Source organism: Dermacentor silvarum, chromosome 2 (assembly GCF_013339745.2).
Source record: "Dermacentor silvarum isolate Dsil-2018 chromosome 2, BIME_Dsil_1.4, whole genome shotgun sequence".
Classification (NCBI taxonomy): domain Eukaryota; kingdom Metazoa; phylum Arthropoda; class Arachnida; order Ixodida; family Ixodidae; genus Dermacentor; species Dermacentor silvarum.
This window is the reverse complement of record NC_051155.1, coordinates 258,985,695-259,008,006: the sequence shown is the minus strand read 5'-3', so window position 1 is coordinate 259,008,006 and position 22,312 is coordinate 258,985,695. Positions and strand designations below refer to the sequence as shown.

The 22,312-nt window shown below is 48.1% G+C and overlaps 1 protein-coding gene across 12 annotated transcripts in view; it reads right to left on the bottom strand.

Moving 5' to 3' along the window:
• Positions 1-22,312, bottom strand: part of LOC119440814 (parathyroid hormone/parathyroid hormone-related peptide receptor-like) — a 1,097,515-nt gene that overhangs the window by 346,871 nt on the left and 728,332 nt on the right. For 8 of the 12 annotated variants that reach the window (XM_049662649.1, XM_049662651.1, XM_049662642.1 and 5 more), the window contains exons 7-8: positions 1,531-1,687; positions 1,339-1,399 (exon numbers count right to left, since the gene is read on the bottom strand). The exons of 3 other annotated variants lie outside the window; for them this stretch is intronic. In XM_049662649.1, the coding sequence (XP_049518606.1) occupies positions 1,339-1,399; positions 1,531-1,687 (218 nt within the window). The remainder of the gene's footprint in view (positions 1-1,338; positions 1,400-1,530; positions 1,688-22,312) is intronic. One more of the 12 variants, XM_049662646.1, reaches the window with a different exon arrangement.

Sequence of the window (22,312 nt, the reverse complement as noted above, 5' to 3'; positions counted from 1 at the left end):
CGGTGACCGTAACCGCTATCGCCGAAAATGCGAAAATAAGTACGCGGTTCCCGCCGGGATCGAACGCAGGCCCTCTGCGCCGGAGTCAGATACTCTACCACTGAGCCACGCAAGCGCTGGCTATCAGGTAGCGGGAAAATGCCCTATAAACGCGCCCTAGGCAGGCGCAGACGACGAGATGCGATTCTCACGAGGCGCGCAATCAACGCGATCCCCATCCTTAGCCAGTATGGTGGCGCCATCTAGTTAAGGCGCCTGCAAATGTAGAGCTACGTGCGCGGCTACAACCAGGCATCATCAGGGTCAGCAGACTGCGGCGCAGAGAGTATTACAAGCCGCAGCTCGCCGTCGACGCCGGGCGAACAGTTGAGATCGCTTTCCTCAAAACGAGGCAAAGAGACTTTGCTGCGAAGAAACTGTTGTGCGTGGTGCCGAAATTGGAGCTACTCTTGAGCCGCTCTGCCAGCTTACACTGTGACTGTGCTGCGTGTGCCGCGCAGGCCTGTGACTTTTTTTCTGACGGGTTTTACTGTCAGAAATTCAATTTTTGTTGACTAACACCTTGCGCCACGCGGAGGGCCTGCGCGATCGGGGTGGTTCGGGATGATTTTCTCTGCCACGGACGCCGACACCGGCGCCGGCGCCGTATTTTCTGCGACACGAGGACCTCAACGCCGTCGCGTTAATACTACGGCTTAGCGAGTGCAATTGTTTTTGGTGGTGTTTCCGCACATAGTAGCTCATTGTACCATACCATAATCACCTGCCACCAACCTCTCCCTGTATCTTCATGTTCCCCTTACCTCAATGAGGTGAAGAAGGCTAGAGACACATTCTCCAGGCCGACCTATCCTCTTTTCTCTTCATTAAAGTCTGCTCCTCCTCACACGTACTATCGACCAAAAAAGTTTACGGACGAAGGGATCTGACAAAAAGCACATTATCTCTGCAGCCGCAAAACGCAGCCTGGTATTCCCATTTCCTGCCTCTACTGGTATATGCGAACAACATTGTGATGTACTGTTTTACTGGCTACTTTTAAAGGCTGCTCGGATATTTAGCGTTTTCTGAGATCCCGTGGTCCGTAAACATTTTTGGTCGATAGTACATAGCGTGCTTGGATTCCGGTTGTGGCACATGGTACTGCTGTTTTTCTCAACTTGCCTTTCATTTATATCTGCTTTTGCTAACATGACACATCTGGTTGATGTATATTGACTGTCTAGACTGAACTAATAGTAAGTTATCGCCACCAGAAGAAATTCATGAAAACAAGTTACTCTAAAGGTGTTTTCCGAAACAGAATAAAGCATGCAAAATATTCAGCATATTACTTACAGGGTATCATCCAGAGTCGCCCTAACAACAACCCAAGGAACAATGAACAGTACTGGGAGGCCTGAAATATAAAAGTAGAAACACAGCACGCACATAGACAGGTGATTAGTGGTTGGATCACGCTTTCGCAGCTAGCCCTAAATTCAATTAATGGTTGCTTGGGCAAAGTAAATTTCGAACTGCAGTACGCACCCCAACCTAGAGCGACGTATCGCAATATGCTGGAGCTGTCCGTGAAGAAAGCGAGAAAGACGAGGCTGTGAAGGTAGAGGCCCTCCATGAGGATCCAGCAGTAGTTGGCCATGAGCACGTAATGCCAGAAGCTGGTGAACACCTTGCAGTCGACGTTCTGCACATAAGCATGCTCTGTAGAAGTTCTGCACAGACTGCAGTCAACGTTCTGCACAATCTACTGCAAGCAAACTTCCATTCACCGCGTGAAAGGAAATACATACACAAGACATGCACAATTCATACACAAGTTTAATTACCTGTGCACCCCTTGAGAACGAATTTGGCACGTGGGAACTTTGAATCACCAAAGGCTCTGACATAATTGTCAAATCTTTATATCATTAACAAATACAAAAACAGTTTTTTCCACTAGCTACCTTTGTTTATTATTATTTGTACTCACTTTAGTTAATTTGTTCTAAGATTTAATACCGAGAAATGTTTCAATTATGCTTATTTTATAGAAATGTGAACGTACCTAGGCATTTTCTATTCAAGGGACGAGTAAACCGATTACTGAAACGCAGAAAATTGAGCATGAGGGCTGCAGACACGCTCTTTCCAGTTGAGCGCAAGGCTTAGGGAGGAACGTTACGCGCTTAGGGACAAGAAGGATCCTAACGAAACTTCGCAGCGAGTTTAAGGGAGGGCAGACAACTTGTACAAGCTGAGGTGGTCGAAATGGAGGAAACAAGTGACGGAACACTTCGCGCGAGGCGCCGCAAGAGCTTCCCAAATCGATTTATATCCGAACATGAGAGCGCACCGATCGGAACGGTGAGAGCTTGTTTGTTCGCGTAAATACGGGGACATCTGTGGACACCCGCGAAATCTAGTTTTCATCTTGTACTAATCACGTTTAACATTCTCAAAGCAGCCTATGCCCGGGAAGCTGCCGGTTCCGCTTACTTCCAGCCTCTGTCCACTCTCCACCGCTGCTGAACAGGCGGTTGACATCTGATCAACATTGTGCGGAGCGGAAAGAGGACAGAGATTGGAAGCCACAGACACTGGCAGCTCTGCGAACGCGAGGCGCGCTCTTTAGGAACACGAAAATTAGATTTCGCGAATGTCCGCGTATTTACACAAACAAGCGCTCACCGATACGATTAGTGCGTTCATATGTACGGCTATGAATGCCATTTGTGAAGCTCTTCGCGGTCTGAAATGGGACGCGGGCTAGACAGCAAAAAAGCTTTCCTCTGTTGCTCTCTCACTTCTTGGTGAGCAACGTGTCATCTCGAGACAGAGAATAATCGCGTAATGAGATCCATAGTACTTCATACCTTTAAAAGAAAACATATTAGGAGTAACAAGAAATGGATGCGCTCCTTGCAACCTTGAAAATCTACGACGTCGAGCATTGGTGCCCCCCACCTAAATAAAAAACACCGCCCAAGCACTCCGTAAGGACGGTTAACCAGCGAAGCTGAAACGTGCGGCCCTGGTGTTTAGCAGTGGGTTAATCCCGACGCTGTATTGAAGCGTTTCGCAATTATTGTGTTTGATGATGATGATGATTTATTGGCATCCCCTTCGAAACGGGGAGGCGACAAATAGTCACCTAGCCTACTTGCTTTAATCAGGTATACTATACATGTTGTTTATCTAACATTTTTCTGTATACCTCTCATTAATCTTTTTCTTCTTTTTTTCTTCAAAATTTAGCTTGTACCGCTACCTATGATTTTAAGAGATCAGGTCTTATCAATCTTTTCCCTGCTTTTTTTCCACCAGTGCTCTAATCGTCTCTTGCTTATCTCTACGGCTGATCTGTTGATGTTTCCTTCCACTTTAAACACAAGCGCTTGCACGTTACGTACGGTTCTCGCTGGGTGAATCCCGTCGCATTCCATTAGGATGTGTTGAATGGTCTCTGGATCGTTACTGCAGCATACACATGCCTCATCTAGTTCCCAATATTTGCTCCGGTATGTTTTGGTCCTTAGGCAACCGGCTCGAGCCTCAAATAGCAAGGCACTGCCCTTTGTGTTATCGTACAGATTTTCCCTTCTAATTTCTTTCTTCTCATTCTTGTAAATCTCCATTGCCCTTTTTGTTTCCATTCCTTGCATCCAATTCACGGTCTCTGTTTCTCTCACTTTCGTTCTGATGACTCCTGGTTGTCTACTTACAATTTCGATTATCCTGTACTTGGTTGCCAACTTCCTTGACCTCTTCCTCCTTTCTGTGTCCACGCTTTTCATGTACAGATACTTGTGCACTTTAGCCGCCCATTTATTTTCATCCATGTTCCAGGGCCTTTCTTCAAAACTAATTTTGCTCTGTGCTTCTCTGACTTCAAAAGAGGTCCAACCCATGTCACCCTGCACTGCCTCATTTGTGGTATTACCGTGGGCTCCCAAAGCCAACCGGCCTACTGATCTTTGGTTAACTTCCAACCCCGACAAGATATCCGATTTTAAGCACAGAATGACATTTGCGAACGTTAGCGCTGGCACCATTACTCCTTTCTAGGTTCCACGCACCACCTCATATTTATTGTGGCCCCACAGGAATCTGTGTTTCATTATTGCTGCATTCCGCTTCCCCTGTATTTTCAGATTATTTTGGTGGTTGCTTGAGTAATTCTTTCCATCGTTTAAGTGTAGGCCGATGTACTTATATTGCTTCACTATGGGTATTACTTGCTATTCAATTCACACCACGAAGTTACTGGTCTCTTCATTAAAGATCATAATTCCTGATTTCTCTTTGCTAAACTTAAGGCCCAGATTTGTCGCTGCGTTGCCACATATATCTACAAGTATCTGTATATCCTTTTTATTGTCCGCTAGTAGCACAATGTCGTCTGCGTACATCAGTCCAGGGACCTTCTGTTGCACCATTTGTACATTACGTATGTAGGATAAATCAACACCTAATTCGCCGTTTTCCAGTCGTCTTTCAATACACTTAACGTAAAGCGTGAACAAGAATGGAGACAGAGGACATCCTTGCTTCAATCCTTGGTGAATTCCCACCATTTCATTACCTTTTCGACCTTCCCATACAACTTGTACTTGGTTGTCTCTATATATCTCCCTCAGCAGCTCCACGAAATCGTCATCTATGCCTTCGTGCTTAAGAATATCCCGTAACAATTCCCTGTCTACGTTGTCATAAGCTCCTTTAATATCTAGAAATGCTATCCATAAAGGTCTTTTCTGAGCTACTGAAATCTCTATGCACTGAGTTAGTACAAACATATTGTCTTCTAAGCGTCTGCCTGGCCTGAACCCATTCTGTAGTTCCCCCAATACACCGTTTTTCTCCATCCACTTCGACAGTTCTAATTTTATGGCTTGCATTGCCATTCTATATATCACCAACGTTACTGTAACTGGCATGTACGAGCTAGTCTTATCCTTATCTCCTTCGCCTTTGTAGATGAGGTTCATCTTGCTTTCACGCCATCCAACGGGAATTTTCTTTGCTCTAATCACTTGGCTCTATGACATTAGTCAGCAGTACCTTGCTCTTTGGACCGAGGTTTTTGATTAGCTGTATTGGGATTTCATCGGGTCCTGCTGTCATGTTATTAGGGACATTTTCTGCTGCCTTTTTCCAATAATTGATCGCACAATTCCAATTGTTCGCCCACAAGTTCACCTAACGTTACCTAATTAAAGTACCTTCACTCAACTGTGCGTCACAATTCTGGTGGAGGTGCTGGGTATGATTTCAAGCCCTTCTCAACTTAGAGAAAGCAGCCCGGACGCACGGCGACACTGACTCCTGTTCACCAACGCAACAGTCGCCGCCTACGTGGTGAGCCCCCCGAGTTTCTTTCTCCCTTTGCCGTATTCTATCGGAGCGTCAACAGCTGCTAACGAAAACGCTACCGAGATGACAAAACACGTCACGCCAACTCACATCGTAGTGAATCCACAATGCGCCAGAGCCTTTCCATAGCGACACATTTGAAGACGCAGAGGACTGGCTGGAACGCTTTGAGCGCGTCGCGGTGTTCAACGAATGGAACGGAGAGCGCCAACTGCGAAACGTTTACTTCGCATTAGAGGACAGCGCAAGAACGTGGTTCGAAAACCGCGAAGTGACATTTGTGTAGTGGGATGCTTTCCGAAGGGAGTTGCTTGCTACTTATCCGAGTACAGACCGCAGTACAGTACAGACCGCAGTACAGAGGGCTGAAGCTGCCCTACAAGCAAGAAACCAGCGCAACAGTGAAAGCGTGGCCATGTATGTAGAAGACATGTCCCGCCTATTCCGTCGAGCTGATCCGAACATGAGCGAGGACAAGAAGCTTCGCCATCTAATGCGGGGCGTAAAACAGGAAATATTCGCAGGGTTGGTTCGTAGCCCACCGCGCACGGTCACTGAGTTTCGTTCGGAGGCGACAACAATGGAAAGAACGTTGCTTCAGCGATCAAGAATCTACAACCGGGAAATGAACGTCACCTCTGTAGACGCAGTTCCAGCAGTCTTCGGAAGCAGCGTGGAAGTCATACGGGAGCTCGTACGATCTGTAGTGCGAGAAGAGCTTCAGAGGCTACGGCTTGACCAGAACGCTCCAACACGTGGTTCGAGAAGAGGTCAGACACGTGGTTCACGTGGTTCGAGAAGAGGTCAGACAGGTGATCCGGGAACCACAGCTCAGTGCACAGCCCCAAGCGCCATTACTGCGCCAGCCGAGCGTCTCATATGCCGATGTACTGCGGCAAACTCCCGGCCGTGCTCACGTCGCAGCCACTGCATCTATTAACAACCCGATGCCTCGAAATACGTTGTCGCCACCCGAGAGAAGATTTAGGAAGGCTGATGTATGTCGCACTCCTGACCGAATACCTCTTTGCTACCACTGTGGTGAAGCTGGGCACCTCTACCGAACGTGCCCCTATCGCCAGGCAGGTCTCCGTGGTTTTCCGGTAAATGCACCTTGCCCTCGAAATGGTGAGCGTCCATTCGAAATCGAAGAATACCTGTCGACTCGTCAAAGCTTCCCATACACCTCTCAGCAACAGCAACCTCGATCTACAGCACCGTTGAGGTATCGGTCACCGAGCCCCCGTCCGCCATCAATCTCCCCAAGACGCCGTTCGCGAAGCCCGCGTCGGGAAAACTAGACTCATCGACCTTGGGAGGTAAGGCCGCTGCCGATGCGAAAACAGAAGAACCTCCATCTACGACTCCGAACGACGACGAGGGACTCAGAAACCAGTGCCGTAATAGCGACGTCGCTTCCGATTTACGTGTGTTTGTTGACAATTACGAAGTGAATGCGTTAGTGGACACAGGTGCAGATTACTCGGTAATAAGTAGTGAGCTTGCGAGGAAACTGAAGAAAGTGCTAACTCCCTGGAAAGGACCACAAGTACGCACTGCGGGAGGACACCTCATCGACCCGACCGGCAAGTGCACGGCTAGAATAGGGATACGAGATTTCACCTACGTCGCTAGCTTTATTGTGCTTTCCGAGTGCTCAAGAGACTTGATTATTGGCATGGACTTCTTGCAGGCTAACGGTGCCGTAATCGACTTGCGGGAATCACGTGTTTCCTTTTCAACGAGGCACGCTCTCGCAACATTTGACACTGAAGAAAAATTCGATTCCCTCTGCATTGTTGACGACGACGTGATGGTTCCTCCGAGATCCGGCGTAGCTGTTGCAGTAAGGAGCAACGCGTTCAGTGACTACGAAGACATTGCAGACAACACCAGACTCTTGCTTGAAAAAGGGATCTGCATGGCAAGAGGTCTTGTTCAGCTATGTGGCGGATATGCCAACGTTTTCCTCACTAATTTTGGAAATGAGGTGTAACATGTCGCGAAGGGAACCGTTATTGCAAGCATTAATAACTTCGTCGAAGTTACGGAACTAAGCATTCCCGAGATTGCACTATCCAATTCCCAAGATGTGGATTCTGTCCTTGCATCAATCGACATTGAACCAGGTCTATTGCCCGGACAGAAGGAGCAAATAGAGAATCTCATAAGAGAATTCGCCGAATGTTATTTAACTTCATCCAAGGTCCGACGTACATGTATCGCCAATTTTCGGATAATTGTTCATGAATCAGTGAGGCCTATTTGCCAGCATCCCTACGAGTGTTGCCAAAAGAGAGAGAAGCCATCGGAAGTCAAGTTAAGGAAATGCTTCAAGACGACATAATTCAGCCGTCGGCAAGTCCGTGAGCGTCGCCTGTGGTACTTATTGTAAAGAAAAAGGACCAGACTATGCGCTTCTGCATCTATTACCGGAAGCCGAACGCCGTCACAAAGCGGGATGTTTACCCACTTCCAAGAATCGATGACACTCTTGATAGACTACGAGATGCAAAATTCTTTTCCTGCCTGGACCTCAAAAATGGGTACTGGCAGATAGAAGTGGACGAACGAGATCGCGAAAAGACTGCATTTGTGACGCCAGACGGACTATATGAGCTCAAAGTACTTCCGTTTGGTCTTTGTTACGCACCTGCAACATTTCAGCGGATGATGGACACTGTGCTCACCGGTCTGAAATGGCAAACCTGTCTCCTTTATCTTGACGATGTCGTGGTTTTTTCTGCTACTATCGAGCAGCATATAGAACGACTGCGGGCTGTGATGAAAGCTATTAGATCAGCAGGTTTGACGATAAAACCGCAGAAATGCCATTTCGGCTTTCACGAGCTCCTTTTCCTGGCGATGACGTCAGTTCAGAAGGCATTCGCTCAGACCCTGAGAAGACTGCGGCAGTTCAAAAATTCCCAAAACCAACTCACAAAAAGGCCGTTAGGCGATTCTTAGGACTATGCGCCTACTACAGACGCTTCGTCAAAAATTTTTCAAGGATTGCCGAACCACTAACGCGGCTAACAAAAGAAGACATGTCTTTCGTCTGGTCGAGTGAACAGGAGAATGCCTTCAATGAACTACGAACGCATCTGCAGAATCATCCAGTTCTTGGGCATTTCGACGAGGAAGCCGAAACTGATATCCACACAGACGCAAGCAATTTGGGCCTCGGGGCCGTCCTCATTCAGTGGCAAAATGGAGAGGAACGAGTCATTGCGTATGCTAGTCGAACTCTTTTGAAGGCTGAGGTGAACGACTCAGCGACAGAAAAAGAATGCCTCGCGGTGATATGGGCCATTAACAAGTTCAGACCATACTTATATGGCAGACCATTTCGAGCTATCAGCGACCATCATTCGTTGTGCTGGCTGGCGAATCTCAAAGACCCATCTGGACGGCTTGCAAGATGGAGCCTGCGGCTGCAGGAATACGATATAACGGTCGTATACCAGTCCGGTCACAAGCACAGTGATGCTGATTGCTTGTCGCGTGCACCGATTGAATCCACGAAATCTACACCTGCTGAAGATGAACAGGATTGCCCGTTCCTAGGAGCTGTGACATCATCGCAAATGGCGCAGCATCAGCACTCTGACGCGGAGTTACGTCTGCTCATTGATCACCTAGAAGGACGCACTGTCGACATTCCACGAGCTTTTGTCCGCAATTTGTCGTCATTCGCTCTGAGGAATAACGTCCTGTACAAAAGAAATTTTGAACGTAGTGCTGAGACATTTCTGCTCGTTGTTCCTTCAAAGTTACGACCAGCGATATTAGAAGCGTGCCACGATGACCCACCAGCAGGACACTTAGGAGTGAGCAGAACCTTCGCACGCATCTGCATGAAGTATTACTGGCCAAAGTTGTTGAATTCCGTGCAACACTATGTGAGAACCTGCCGGGATTGTCAAAGACGTAAAACGCCACCATTGAAGCCAGCAGGTCTCCTACAACCCATACAGCCAGCGGAAATCCATTCGCAAAAGTGGGAATGGATTTACTTGGCCCCTTTCCTACATCGTCGTCAGGAAGGCGATGGATCGTAGTTGCGACGGACTACCTAACTTGATATGCCGAGACAGGGTCTCTTGCTAAGGGAACGGCCATTGAAGTAGCTGAATTTTTTGTCACTCACATAGTATACGGCATGGCGCTCCTAAAGTTGTGATCATGGACCGAGGAACCATATTTACTGCCCATTTGACACAGTCCATTAGAAACTGACGCACACCAGTCACAGAAAAACCACCGCATATCATCCACAGACAAATGGATTGACTGAACGACTCAACAGAACGCTGAGCGATATGTTATCAATATACGTGGACATGGAACACCGAACATGGGACAAGATTCTACCGTACGCAACGTTTGCGTACCATACCGCAGTGCAAGAGATGACTCGAATGACACCTTTCCAACTCGTTTTTGGCCGGACCGTCACCACGCCCTTAGATGCAATGCTACCTGTAGATGAAACCTGCGAAAATGACGCTGATATCAGCGACTTCTCAAAAAGAGCTGAAGAGGCACGGCAGCTGGCCCGACACCACCTTCGGCAGCAACAGCAAACCAACGCAAATCGATACAACTTGCGACGAAGAGACGTCCAGTACGCACCTGGAGACAGGGTATGGGTGTGGAGTCTGTGGACTCCCGTACCGATGCGCGGCCTATCCGAAAAGCTTCTTCGTTGTTATTTTGGCCGTACAGGATAATTCGCCGACTTAGCCCCTTGAACTACGAAGTTCTTCCAGAAGGTCAGATAACCTCATCACGACGGCGGCATCGCACCGAAGTCGTTAATGTCGTCCGAATAAAACCTTACTACGACAGACAATAACTGCTTTGGCCAACATGCATTGCGAATGGCAGCGTGAAAACCACCGCCTGTTTTAAAAGCTTTGGGACGATGCACTCGTGGAAGGGGGACAATGACACAAGGTGCCTTTAAATCTCGTGCGCCCGTCCGTGTGTTTACGGCTACGTACGAAAGATAGCAGCAGCGAATCGGCCAACACGTGCTCACAGGCACGTGCGATCGGAGCAAGGTGTCATCAGCGCGGGGACGAGGAAAAAGAAGACGTGTACGATGACTGTGTACGTTGGAGTGAGACTCTCGCTTAGCTGTTTGTCGGGCACAAGTTCGCCCAACCTTACCTAATTAAAGTACCTTCACTCAATTGTGCGTTACAATATAGAGTAAACAAGGGGAATGCGGGAGATGGCGATTCAAGACGATGAGTAACACGAGAACAAGGTGAGAGCAGGAGCCAACGTTTCGACAAGTGGACTTGTCCTCTTCAAGGCGCTAGTAGTGAGATGAGAAAAATTGTCGCAGTTTCACCCGAAAGGCGAAGTATCAATTGCGATAGCAAATTAGTAGAGAGCTATACGGGTATACGGTAGGATTTCTAGTCCATAACAACATAGCGGGCAACATTGATGAATGCTACAGCATGAATGAGAGGGTAATAGTCGTAATAAAGCTGAATAGGAGGTACAAAATGAAGGTAGTACAAGCCTACGCTCCAACCTCTAGTCACGATGATGAAGAAATAGAACAGTTTTATGAATACGTTGAATTAGCAATGAGAAAGGTGCAAACTCAGTATAGTGTAGTCATGGGCGACTTCAATGCAAAAGTGGGGAAAAAATCAGGTTGGTGAGCAAGCAATTGGCAACTACGGCATCAATTCTAGGAATGCAAGAGCAGACGTGTTCGTAGAATTCGCGGAAAGGAATAGACTCCGAATAATGAATACCTTCTTCAGGAAGCGCAGCAACAGGAAGTGGACCTGGAAAAGCCCTAATGGAGAAACAAGGAATGAAATAGATTTCATACTTTCTGCCGATCCAAGCATAGTGCAGGATGTAGAAGTGTTAGGTAAGGTAAAGTGCAGTGACCATAGGTTAGTGAGGTCTAGGATTTCTCTCAATTTGAAGAGAGAAAGAGTGAAATTAGTCAAGAGGAAACTGGCCAACCTAGAGGCAGTAAGGGTAAAAGCAGACCAATTCAGGCTTGTTATCGCAAACAAATATGCAGCTTTAGAAAATGAAGATAAAGACAACATAGAGGTAATGAATGAAACCGTAACTAGGTTGATCTCATAAACAGCAATTGAAGTGGTAGGTAAGGCACCAAGGCAAACAGTAGGTAAGCTCTCCCAAGAAACAAAGGACCTAATAAAGAAACGACAAAACATAAAAGTGTCAAACTAAAGAGATCAGATAGAATTCGCTGAACTGTCCAAACTGATCAACAAGAAGAAAGTAAGGGATATTCGAAATTATAAGGAGTAAAAGATTGAGGAAGCAGTAATATATGGACGCGCAGCATTAAATCAGTAAGAAGAAAGCTTGTCATAGGACAAGGCAAAATGTATGCACTGAAAGATAAGCAGGGTAATTGCATCAGTAATTTCGATGACATAGTAAAAGCAGCGGAAGAATTCTATACTGACTTGTACAGTGCCCAAAACAGCCAAGCTACTTTCATTCGAAATAGTGATGAACCGGATACAGAGGCTCCTTCTATAACTAGCGATGAAGTTAGAAGGGCCTTGAAAGACATGACCAGGGTAAAAGCTGATGGAAAAGATGGAATAACAGTCGATTTAGTCAAGGGTGGAGGAGATATCATACTTGAAAAGCTTGCGGCCCTGTATACGCAATGCCTCACGACTTCAAGTGTACCAGAGAGCTGGAAGAACGCCAACATTATACTAATACATAAGAAGGGAGACGTTAAGGAATTGAAAAATTATAGACCCATTAGCTTGCTTTCAGTATTGTGTAAAATATTCGCCAAGATAATTTCCAATAGAATCAGGGCAACACTTGACTTCAGCCAACCAAGAGAAGAGGCTGGCTTCAGGAAGGGATATCCTACGATGGATAATATCCATGTCATCAATCAGGTAATCGAGAAATCTGCGAAGTACAATCAACCTCTCCATATGGCTTTCATAGATTATGAAAAGGCATTTGATTCAGTAGAGTTACCAGCAGTCATAGAGGCATTGCGTAATTAAAGAGTACAAGAGGCATACGTGAATATCTTAGCAAATATCTACAAGGATTCCACAGCTACCTTGGTTCTCCACAAGAAAAGTAGAAAGCTACCTATCAAAAAAGGGGTCAGGAAAGGAGACACAATCTCTCCAATGCTATTCAGTGCATGCTTAGAAGAAGTATTCAAGCTCTTAGACTGGGACGGCTTAGGAATGAGGATCAACGGCGAATATCTCGGCAACCTTCGGTTTGCAGATGACATTGTCCTATTCAGCAACAATGGAGACGAATTACAGCAAATGATTGAGGACCTTAATCGAGAAAGTGTAAGAATTGGGTTGAAGATGAATATGCAAAAGACAAAGATAAGGTTCAATAGCCTGGAAAGGGAACAAGAATTCAGGATCGCCAGTCAGCCTCTAGAGTCGGTAAAGGAGTACGTTTATCTAGGTCAATTACTCACAGGGGACCCTGATCATGAGAAAGAAATTCATAGACGAAGAAAATTGGGTTGGAGTGCATACGGCAGGCATTGCCAAATCCTGACTGGGAGCTTACCACTGTCGTTGAAAAGAAAAGAGTATAATCATTGCATTTTACCGGTGCTAACATATGGGGCAGTAACTTGGAGGTTAACAAAGAAGCTCGAGAACAAGTTAAGGACCGCACAAAGAGCAATGCAACGAAAAAAGTTGTCGCAGTTTCACCTGAAAGGCGAAGCATCAATTGCGATAGCAAATTTGTAGAGAGCTATACGGAGTAATGATATCAGCTTTATCAGCTGTATAAACTTGGACATGCAGCAGCACCGGCAACACGCAGAACTGTTGTCGACGCCGTCGGCGTGTTGCCCGCGTTCGCTCAAAATGCGTGCGGCGTTGGTGACTGTTGCCGGAGCCTCTGATATAAATAGGCACTTGGTGCCGCAGCTAAACGTCACCTCCCTTCCCTCCCCCTCCCCCCCTCCCCCACGGCCTCTCGCGCGTCGGAAGAAGGCGCGTTTGCTCTACATATATAGTGATTGTAAAGGAGGAAAGAGATGCTTACTTCTGCAGCCCTTAAGCGAGCACGGCGCAGAACGCGCGTTTGTTCTCCGCCGTGCGTTCACTCCCCGTGAAAGCGCGCGCCCCTCGCGCCCTTTCACTCGCACATACAGCGTTCGGCGCGCGGCGACGGTTTCATCTCCATTGACGTCATACGGAACCTCACGGCGACGGCGACGCCGACGGCAGAAATCTGCTTTTGAGTGTCCATATAATTGCTATCGCAATAAAATCTTAAGACTAACGTTAAGAGACAGGAAGAGAGCGGTGTGGATCAGAGAACAAACGGGGATAGCCGATATTCTAGTTGACATTAAGCGGAAGAAATGGAGCTGGGCAGGCCATGTAATGCGTAGGATGTAGAGCACTGCACGGGCCGATTTTTGCGGCCCGGGCCCGGCCCGGGCCCGTTTTTACATTGGGCGGCCCGCCCGAGCTCGATCAAAACTTTTATGGCGAGACCCGAGCCCGGCCCGGGCCCGGAAAGAATCTACGTTACCCGCCCGGCCCGGCCCGCCACCCCTTTACCTTAAGCCCAAGCCCGGCCCGAGCCCGACTCGAAACCGGCCCGAACCCGGCCCGAAACCGAAAAATACATGTTTTTCAGAGTTGAGCAGCCCGAGAATAACTCGCAGAAAGCCCGAGCCCGGCCCGGGCCCGCGTCAAAAAACCCGAGCCCGGCCCGGGCCCGGGTCAAAAAGCACACGCCGTGCCCGAGCCCGGCCCGAGCCCGTGAAAAAAACTCCTCTACCCGGCCCGGCCCGGCCCACGCGCCGGTCCGGGCCCGGGCTTTCGGGTAAGCCCGAGCCCGTGCAGTGCTCTAGTAGGATGGATAACCGATGGACCATTAGGGTTGCAGAATGGATACCAAGAGAAGGCAAGCGCAGTCGAGGTCGGCAGAATACCAGACGGGGTGATGAAGTTAGGAAATTTGCAGGCGCAAGTTGGAATACGCTAGTGCAAGACAGGGGTAATTGGAGATCGCAGGGAGAGGCCTTCGTCCTGCAGTGGATATAAAATATAGGCTGATGATGATGATGATGATGATGATGATGATGATGATGATGATGATACGGAGTAAGGATAGTAGTTTTATCAGCTGTATAAACTTGGCAAGGGCGCCCATCCATAAGTGCTAATTATGTGTACTGTCTGACAACTCCGGTACCATCGGTCAGTGCTGAGCTTTTGGCCATACGAGACGCAACAAACTTGGTAACAGCTGCTTCCACGTCGCCAGCACCGGTTATAATAATATGCACTGGCTCCACCTCCGCCATAAAGGAGATTCGGAAGGTTTACAATGCCCACCCTGTCGCAGACGAAATACACCGAATGACTGCACAGATGCCCGGTCAGATTCGTTTACAGTGGATCCACGGGACACTATTTTTGCTCACATACAAGCTGACACCGCCACCCACAGTGAACTGCCACTAGCTGTGGAAGCACCTTTCCCAAGTGACCCCCAGGGAAATTTTCTCCATCGCAAGGAGATTCTCCGCCGCACCACACGAGATTTAGTTCCACGGTATGGTTCAAACCTCCCAGGCGGCCTTACACGCCAGGAGGAGGTAGTGTTGAGGAGACTCCGTGTGGGAGTGGCACTTACCCCATCGGTCACCTATGCCTGGCCACAACACCTCCGTGGATCATTTGCGGATACCTGCCCATATTGCCCAGCTCGAGCGTCCGCGTCAACAATCAAACACCTGTTGTGGACATGCCCTGGTCTAAACCAGGTACGACTGCGGTACCTGCAAACAGTGGGCCTTCATCCTACGCGACCACCAGACTGTGAATCATGGCTCTATGGAAGCAACCATCGAGCACTATTCCTATTCATCGCCGAAGCCGGCCTACATTTCCATATTGAATGGTTTATGCCGTTGGGCGAACTTTCGAAAAAAAAAATACACGTGGACATGCAGCAGCACCAGCAACGCGCAGAACTGTTGTCGACGCCGTCGGCGATTTGCCCGCGTTCACACCGAACACGCGCGGCGTTTTTATATAAATACGCATTTGGTGCCGCAGCTAAACGTCCATCCCTCCCGTCCCCCTACAGCCTTTCGCGCAACGATGATGATGATAAAAACTTTTATTGAAAAGTAAATCTTTTATTGAAAGTAAATCGTGGGTTACAGGAAGACATGGTCAGGTCCCTAGTCCGGGACACCGTTGGCAAAAGCCGCTGCCCGTGCTCTTTCGATGAGGGCTCGTTGCTCCTCGAGGTCCCAGCTAGACAGGGCCGCCTCCAAGTCCTCCCACGTTGGCTGATTTATTATGGCAATACTGCTATTTTTCTGACAAGCCCATACCATATGGTATAAGTCTGCCTTTTGGCCACACAATTTGCACTGCGCCGAAAAATACTCGGGCTCTATGGCGGAAAAAGTCGCGTTTGCTCTCTATATATGGAAAGGAGGAAAGAGACGCTTAATTCTTGAGCCCTTCAGGGAACACGGCGCAGGCGCTGAGCCGTGCTCCCTCAAGGGCTGCAGAAGATAGCGCCAACCTTTCCCTTTTCCTCAAGAACCACTTATCTGAGCCGTGCTCCCTCAAGGGCTGCAGAAGATAGTGCCAACCTTTCCCTTTCCCTCAAGAACCACTTATCATCGGCGCAGAACGCGCGTTTGCTCTCCGACGTGCGTTCGCTCCCCGTGAAAGCGTGCGTACCTCGCGCGCTTTCACTCGCACATACAGCGTCCGGAGCGCGGCGAGGATTTCATCGCCATTGACGCCATACGGAACCTCACGGCGACGGCGACGCCGACGGCAGAAATCCCCTTTGGTGTGTCCATATAATTTCTATCGCAATAAAATATGCGGCATAGTCAGGACCCCAAAAAATGACAGCAGATCCACGAGGTGAATGATGATGAGTGGGCGAAGCTCCGGAGGGAATCATCGGATCTCCCGCTTAAGGGGACGCTAGCACAAACGCGTTAGAAACGTGCAGTACTCTCTAGTAAGGGGGAGCGGCCACAGCGTCTTACGCAGCCATTTACACATGCCGGAACGTGCACCGCGTTTGCCGACGCCATCACATGACTGCTGAGAGAGTATACCCCCCGTATTCATAAACGCTCCTCGACTTGAACTTGACTTGCCACCGCTTTGGGCAGCGCGTTCGAAACGCGTTGAAGGTAAGGTGGAGAGGCCACAGCGTCTTACACCAGCTTCTTACACGGGCCGTAACGCGCTAGCACAAACGCGTTAGAAACGCGCTAGAAACGCGGCCTTTCGTTAATGTTGGGTATTTATAGCCATCGTGGCGTAGTGGGCTAACGCCGCGCGCTCGGAAGCGAGGGGTCCCTGGTTCGATTCCGCGCTACGGACACAACTTCGGAATTTTTTTCTCATTTTTCTCAGACTCGTTACACACTACTACTACTACTACGACGGGGACGGAACGGGTGCCGCTATGAGGAGCTTCGCCCCTAAAAAACGGGACGTCTTTCTTCAAGAAGGCGGCAATGGACGTGCAATGGTCGCAAAATCATTTACAAAGCGCCGGAAATAGGAGCACAGCCCTACAAAACTACGAATGTCATTTGTATACTTCGGGAAAGGAAAATTTGTAACGGCGCGAATTTTGTCCGGACACGGCCGGGCTCGACTGGTGCGCGCGCTCGCTTCTTACGGCCTTCGCATAGGGGCTAGTTCTTGCCTATCGCCGCTGATTGGTGGGGGGCGCTGCGTCCTCACCCTGTTTAGGGAACCTACATGCAAGCGCCGCTTTAGGGTGGTGACAACTCCAGAATTTTGAGCGCTATTTACCGCCAAATTTGCTGAGTAGCCATTTTGATTCCCAATTTCGCTGGAAGTCGCGGCGCATTCCTGCTTTCTTTTTGTTACGCTCTGATGTACCCATTTTTGGCACGCGATCAATTAAATTTCTTTAATTTAGTTTTGCACCAATGCGCACGCAAAACCTGCATACATCTTCAATATACTAGTTGCCTTTGCCTTTTATTTTAACACATCAAACTTACTTTTTCCATAGCATACAAAGCAACAAGTATAAGGCACGGTGGCGTGCTCGTGGTAGTATTTTCTCCCGCCTAGAATTTATTTATTTTATTTATTTATTTTATTTTCCAGTAAAAGAAACAGAAACTGGATGGTCATTTTGGGCTAAAAGCTACGATAGTAGCTTTTAGCCCAAAATGTGAGCTGTGAGCCCCAAATGTGAGCTGCATTAAACGTTGTCGTTGCCTTCCACTTGTACAAACCATATAAAGGGTGTTTTTCGAAGTGCGCTGTAATAAAAACTGTGCTTACAAGCCTGTTTAACTAAAACGTAGACGTGCCATGCACTGCTCTCAGACACGCTATGAGTCTCTGGCTGCTGAGGCCAAAGTTCATTTTAAAAATTGAATTAGTTTCACGGCACCAACGGTTGCGGGAAATGTGGTCTGTCGGCTGGTCTTTTCGCCATTTTGGTTCCCACGTGCTATATTTGGCGAAAAATTTTACCCGGTAATTTAGCTGGCGGCGGCAAGTACCCTTACAAAGGTTGTCACCACCCTAAAACAGCGCTTGCATGTAGGCTCCCTGTAGGCTTGCATGTAAGCCCCTTTAACCCTGCTCAGCTGTTTTCAGCCGATCTGTGCCGCGCGCGCAACGCTGGAAGATGGGGTCGGGCGCGCCTCTTTTCTCAGCGTGCATTCAAGAACGAGTTATCTAATTGTATAGGACGCGTAAATGGTTCATCTAGGCTTCTTATAAATGCATGCAGTATAACCGTATTAATACATCGAGCTTCTTTAAATTCACTGGGGAACATGGAGATGCATGCGCCGGGAGAACAGCTCTCCGCCATCAAACGCATATGCATTTTGAGGAATGAAAATATATACTTATTGCTCGTATGCACTTATGCCCCTGTCACACGGCACACGTATTGTCATTTGCAGTAAATGACATTCGTACGGAATGTCATTGCGGTCTTGCGTTCCCAGTCTACGCGGGTAAACAAAATGGCATTCGCAATTGATGGCAATGTTTAGTTCAGGCTGCTATGATAACGAGACCTTACAAATCGTGCTTCTTGTTTACATATCTTCACTATATTGTTAGAAATACAATGGTAAACATTGAATAGTTATTTGAAAATAGATTACACTTCGCTTTAGCTAATCGATTTTGTAATTTTTTGCCAACCCCCTGTCGTCGAGATTACACAAGTCGCGCGTGAATGAGTTCCGGAAACTCATTCAATGGGCGAATGCCATTAGCTGTGAATGTCATGCCCGTGTAGAAGCAACACAAATGGCACTAACACTTAATCTCATTCGCTTCGAATGACATTACACGTGCCGTGTGACAAGGGTCAATGGTTGCCATACTTTCAGGCGAAAACTTGCGGACATAGTAGTTCACCATTGTGTCTTATTCACAATTACCATCTAAAGTGTTTCCTTGGCGGCTTGTGTATGTATAGGCCGAAGGCTTGTCGTCTTCGTAAGTCTGTTGGTTTGAGTGATTTACAAGGAGCATTCTCACAAACTTCTCGGCATTGTGGATAGTCTCGCATTGCTGTCGTCAACACCTTCAGGGCAGCTCGAGATGGGAGCGCGTTGTAAATAGGGCTGGACTGCTATTCCTGCGTGGCAGCTGTGTTCGAAGGCTTTATCAATATATATATATATATATATATATATATATATATATATATTGTCTAAAAGCGCTAGAAACGCAGGCTAAAACTCATTTCTTGGGAACTGGTGAAAAGAAACACCGGGTGTTTTCCCGGAACGGGACTTCCAATACGGAATACAGCAATACACCACTACACAGCAGTTATTATTGCGATAGCAATTATATGGACACTCAAAAGCAGATTTCTGCCGTCGGCGTCGCCGTCGCCGTGAGGTTCCGTATGACGTCATTTGGAGATGAAATCGTCGCCGCGCGCCGAACGCTGTATGTGCGAGTGAAAGGGCGCGAGGGGCGCGTCTTTCACGGGGAGTGAACGCACGGCGGAGAACAAACGCGCGTTCTGCGCCGTGCTCGCTTAAGGGCTGCAGAAGTAGGCGTCTCTTTTCTCCTTTACAATCACCATATATGTAGAGCAAACGCGCCTTCTTCGGACGCGCGAGAGGCCGTGGGGGAGGGGGAGGGAAGGGAGGCGACGTTTAGCTGCGGCACCAAGTGCCTATTTATATCAGAGGCTCCAGCAACAGTCACCAACGCCGCACGCATTTTGAGCTAACGCGGGCAAAACCCCGATGGCGTCGACAACAGTTCTGCGTGTTGTTGCTACCAAAGCCGCTCACCTTACTTCGTATGACATTGCTGTGTTGCTATCGCATTCATTGCTTCGCCCTTAGGGCGAAACTGTGACATTTTTTACCGATGTGCAATGAATGGCGCCCAGTCTTGACTGTGGCCGCGCGTACTAAAGGCTGTGCAACCGTCTTCAGGAGCCCACAAATTACTGCATACTGAACAACACCGACAGAGCACCGAATAATGTGCGCGGGAAAACGATCGTGCGAGCGCGAAGGAAAGCGCATGCACGCGAAGCGGGGGAGGAAGGGTCAGGGTCGCAGCGCCCCTCTCGCCGACGGGTGGCGAAACATGCTGACAAACTCTCCCATTGTTTGCCCGACGGGTGAGAAGGCCGTAAGAAGCGAGCGCGCGCGCCAGTTGAGCCCGGCCGTGTTCCAGATCAGGTCGCACGCCTCTGGCATCCACGAGGTGTCCAAGGACGGTGATTTGGTGTCGAGCGAAGCGACATTTTGAAGAGTTCAACTGGAGACCAGCCCGGCGGAACACGTCAAGAATCGCTGAAAGACGATCGAGATCCGTGTCGAATGCGGGCGAGAAAACGCTGACGTCGTCCAGATAGCACAAACAGGTGGACCACTTGAACCCCTGAAGCAAAGAGTCCATCATTCGTTCGAAGGTGGCCGGCGCGTTACAGAGACCGAAAGACATCACCTTGAACTGATAAAGGCCTTCAGGGTAACATATGCAGTCTTCTCTCGGTCCATGTCATCGACGGCAATCTGCCAATAGCCGGACCGGAGGTCGATGGAAGAAAAATAGGTGGCACCATATAGGCACCTTTTAAACCTTTTAAGCCTTCGCTGTAAGCGTAACGTCTCACGAGAAATCCATGGGTTACGGTGCACAGAAGGTTTTGCAATTTTGGGAAAAAAACGGTGAATACTGTTATTGCAAATTCCTTGCGTAAACTGTTTTTCTTGAGGCGTTCACTAAAATAATCTACGTCTAGTGTTTGTTTATTGGCGTACAATTCCTACATTCGTCCGTTGTTGGAATATGCCGTAATTATTTGGGACCTATTCACTTTAACCAATATTAAAAAACTGGAACGTGTACAGCATAAGGTAGTTAGGTTTGTTTTTAATTCATACGGCCGTGCGTCTGTTGGTGAGCTCGTAAGACGCAGTGGATTACCCCCGGTGACTATGCGCAACCGTATCTGCCGATTAAAGTTCCTCTTGAATACATTCAGGGACAATTCCCCTAAAGAGAAGCCATAACTGAAGTCATCGAAGTAGATGACTGAAGACTGAAAGCCGTAATTTAAGTGCTGTTTCTGAAGTCATCGAAGTAGAATGCCAGCATATCTAGAATAGATTCATCATCAGCTCGAGAAAAATTGGGAAACAAGTGAACACAGTTTTGGCGATCAGGGTAGACATTTGACAAGCTCAACAGGACAGTTTTTTGATCAGAAAAACAAAATCTAGTGACTATTCGTGGCGATCGAATTTTTGATTTAGGTCGTGAATTATTTTTTAACAATTGGGAAAATAAAAAAAAATGTCGCAGTTTCGCCCGAAAGGCGAAGCATCGATTGCGATAGCAAAGTAGTAGAGACCTATTCGGAGTAGGGATAGTAGTTTTATCGGCTGCATAAACTTGGACACATTGGCTTACTAACTGAATTAACAATCGTGGTGTCAGCGCGCAGAAGCAAACATGAATAGATCACACTGAATGCCCGCAGCCAACGACTGTCAAAACGCTGGCAGCAAGCGCAAGTTCGCGCGGTCTATCGCTTCAACGGAAACTGAGCGGCGAACGCACAGGGCAGAAAGGTCAGAGCCGTGTGGAGATAAGAGACGGTGCGGGCGACCGCCGGGCAGAGAAGTAGTTGTTGGCAGAAAAGAAGCTGCCCCCCCCCCCCCCCCCCCCCCCTCTTCCCGTTTCTTGCTTTCGCGTGGGAGATTGAGTGGCAAGATACGCCTTTGGCGCCGGAGCACAGCGCCGCCCCGCCTCCCTCCCATACCCCCACGGCCATTCGCGCGACGGTCGCGTTTGCTTTCCGCCGTGCGTTCGCTCTCCGGGATAGCGCGCGGGGGAGTTCGCCCTCCGTGATAGCGCGCGTCCTCCGCGCGCTTTCGCTCGCGCATACGGCGCGCGGCGACGATATTATCGCCCTTGGAATCCATACGGAACTCACGGCGACGGCGACGCCGACGGCAGAAATCCGGTTGAAGTGTCCATATAATTGCTATCGCAATAAAAACGATACTATCAAGTTTACATCTCTAACTCAGCAATGAGAAATGATATCACAATTCTGTAAATTGCACATCATAGTAAATCTAAAGCGGACAAAATTGGTATGTTGGACATGAATCTCAATAATTTTAGTAATACACAAATACAGTTTTACTAGAACCTTTGTACACAACGTAACGAATTCACGTAAGATAAAAATTGATATATCGAATTTGTCCGCTTTGAGTGATCTAATGGATTCCATTTACAGAACCACGATATCTGTTCTTGGTGCAGAGCTGTTAATTTGTAAACTTCGTGCTTCTATTTCTTTCGAATTTTCGAAAAATCTTTAAAAACATTTCAGGCCCTGAATCGAAATTCCGCTTCCAACA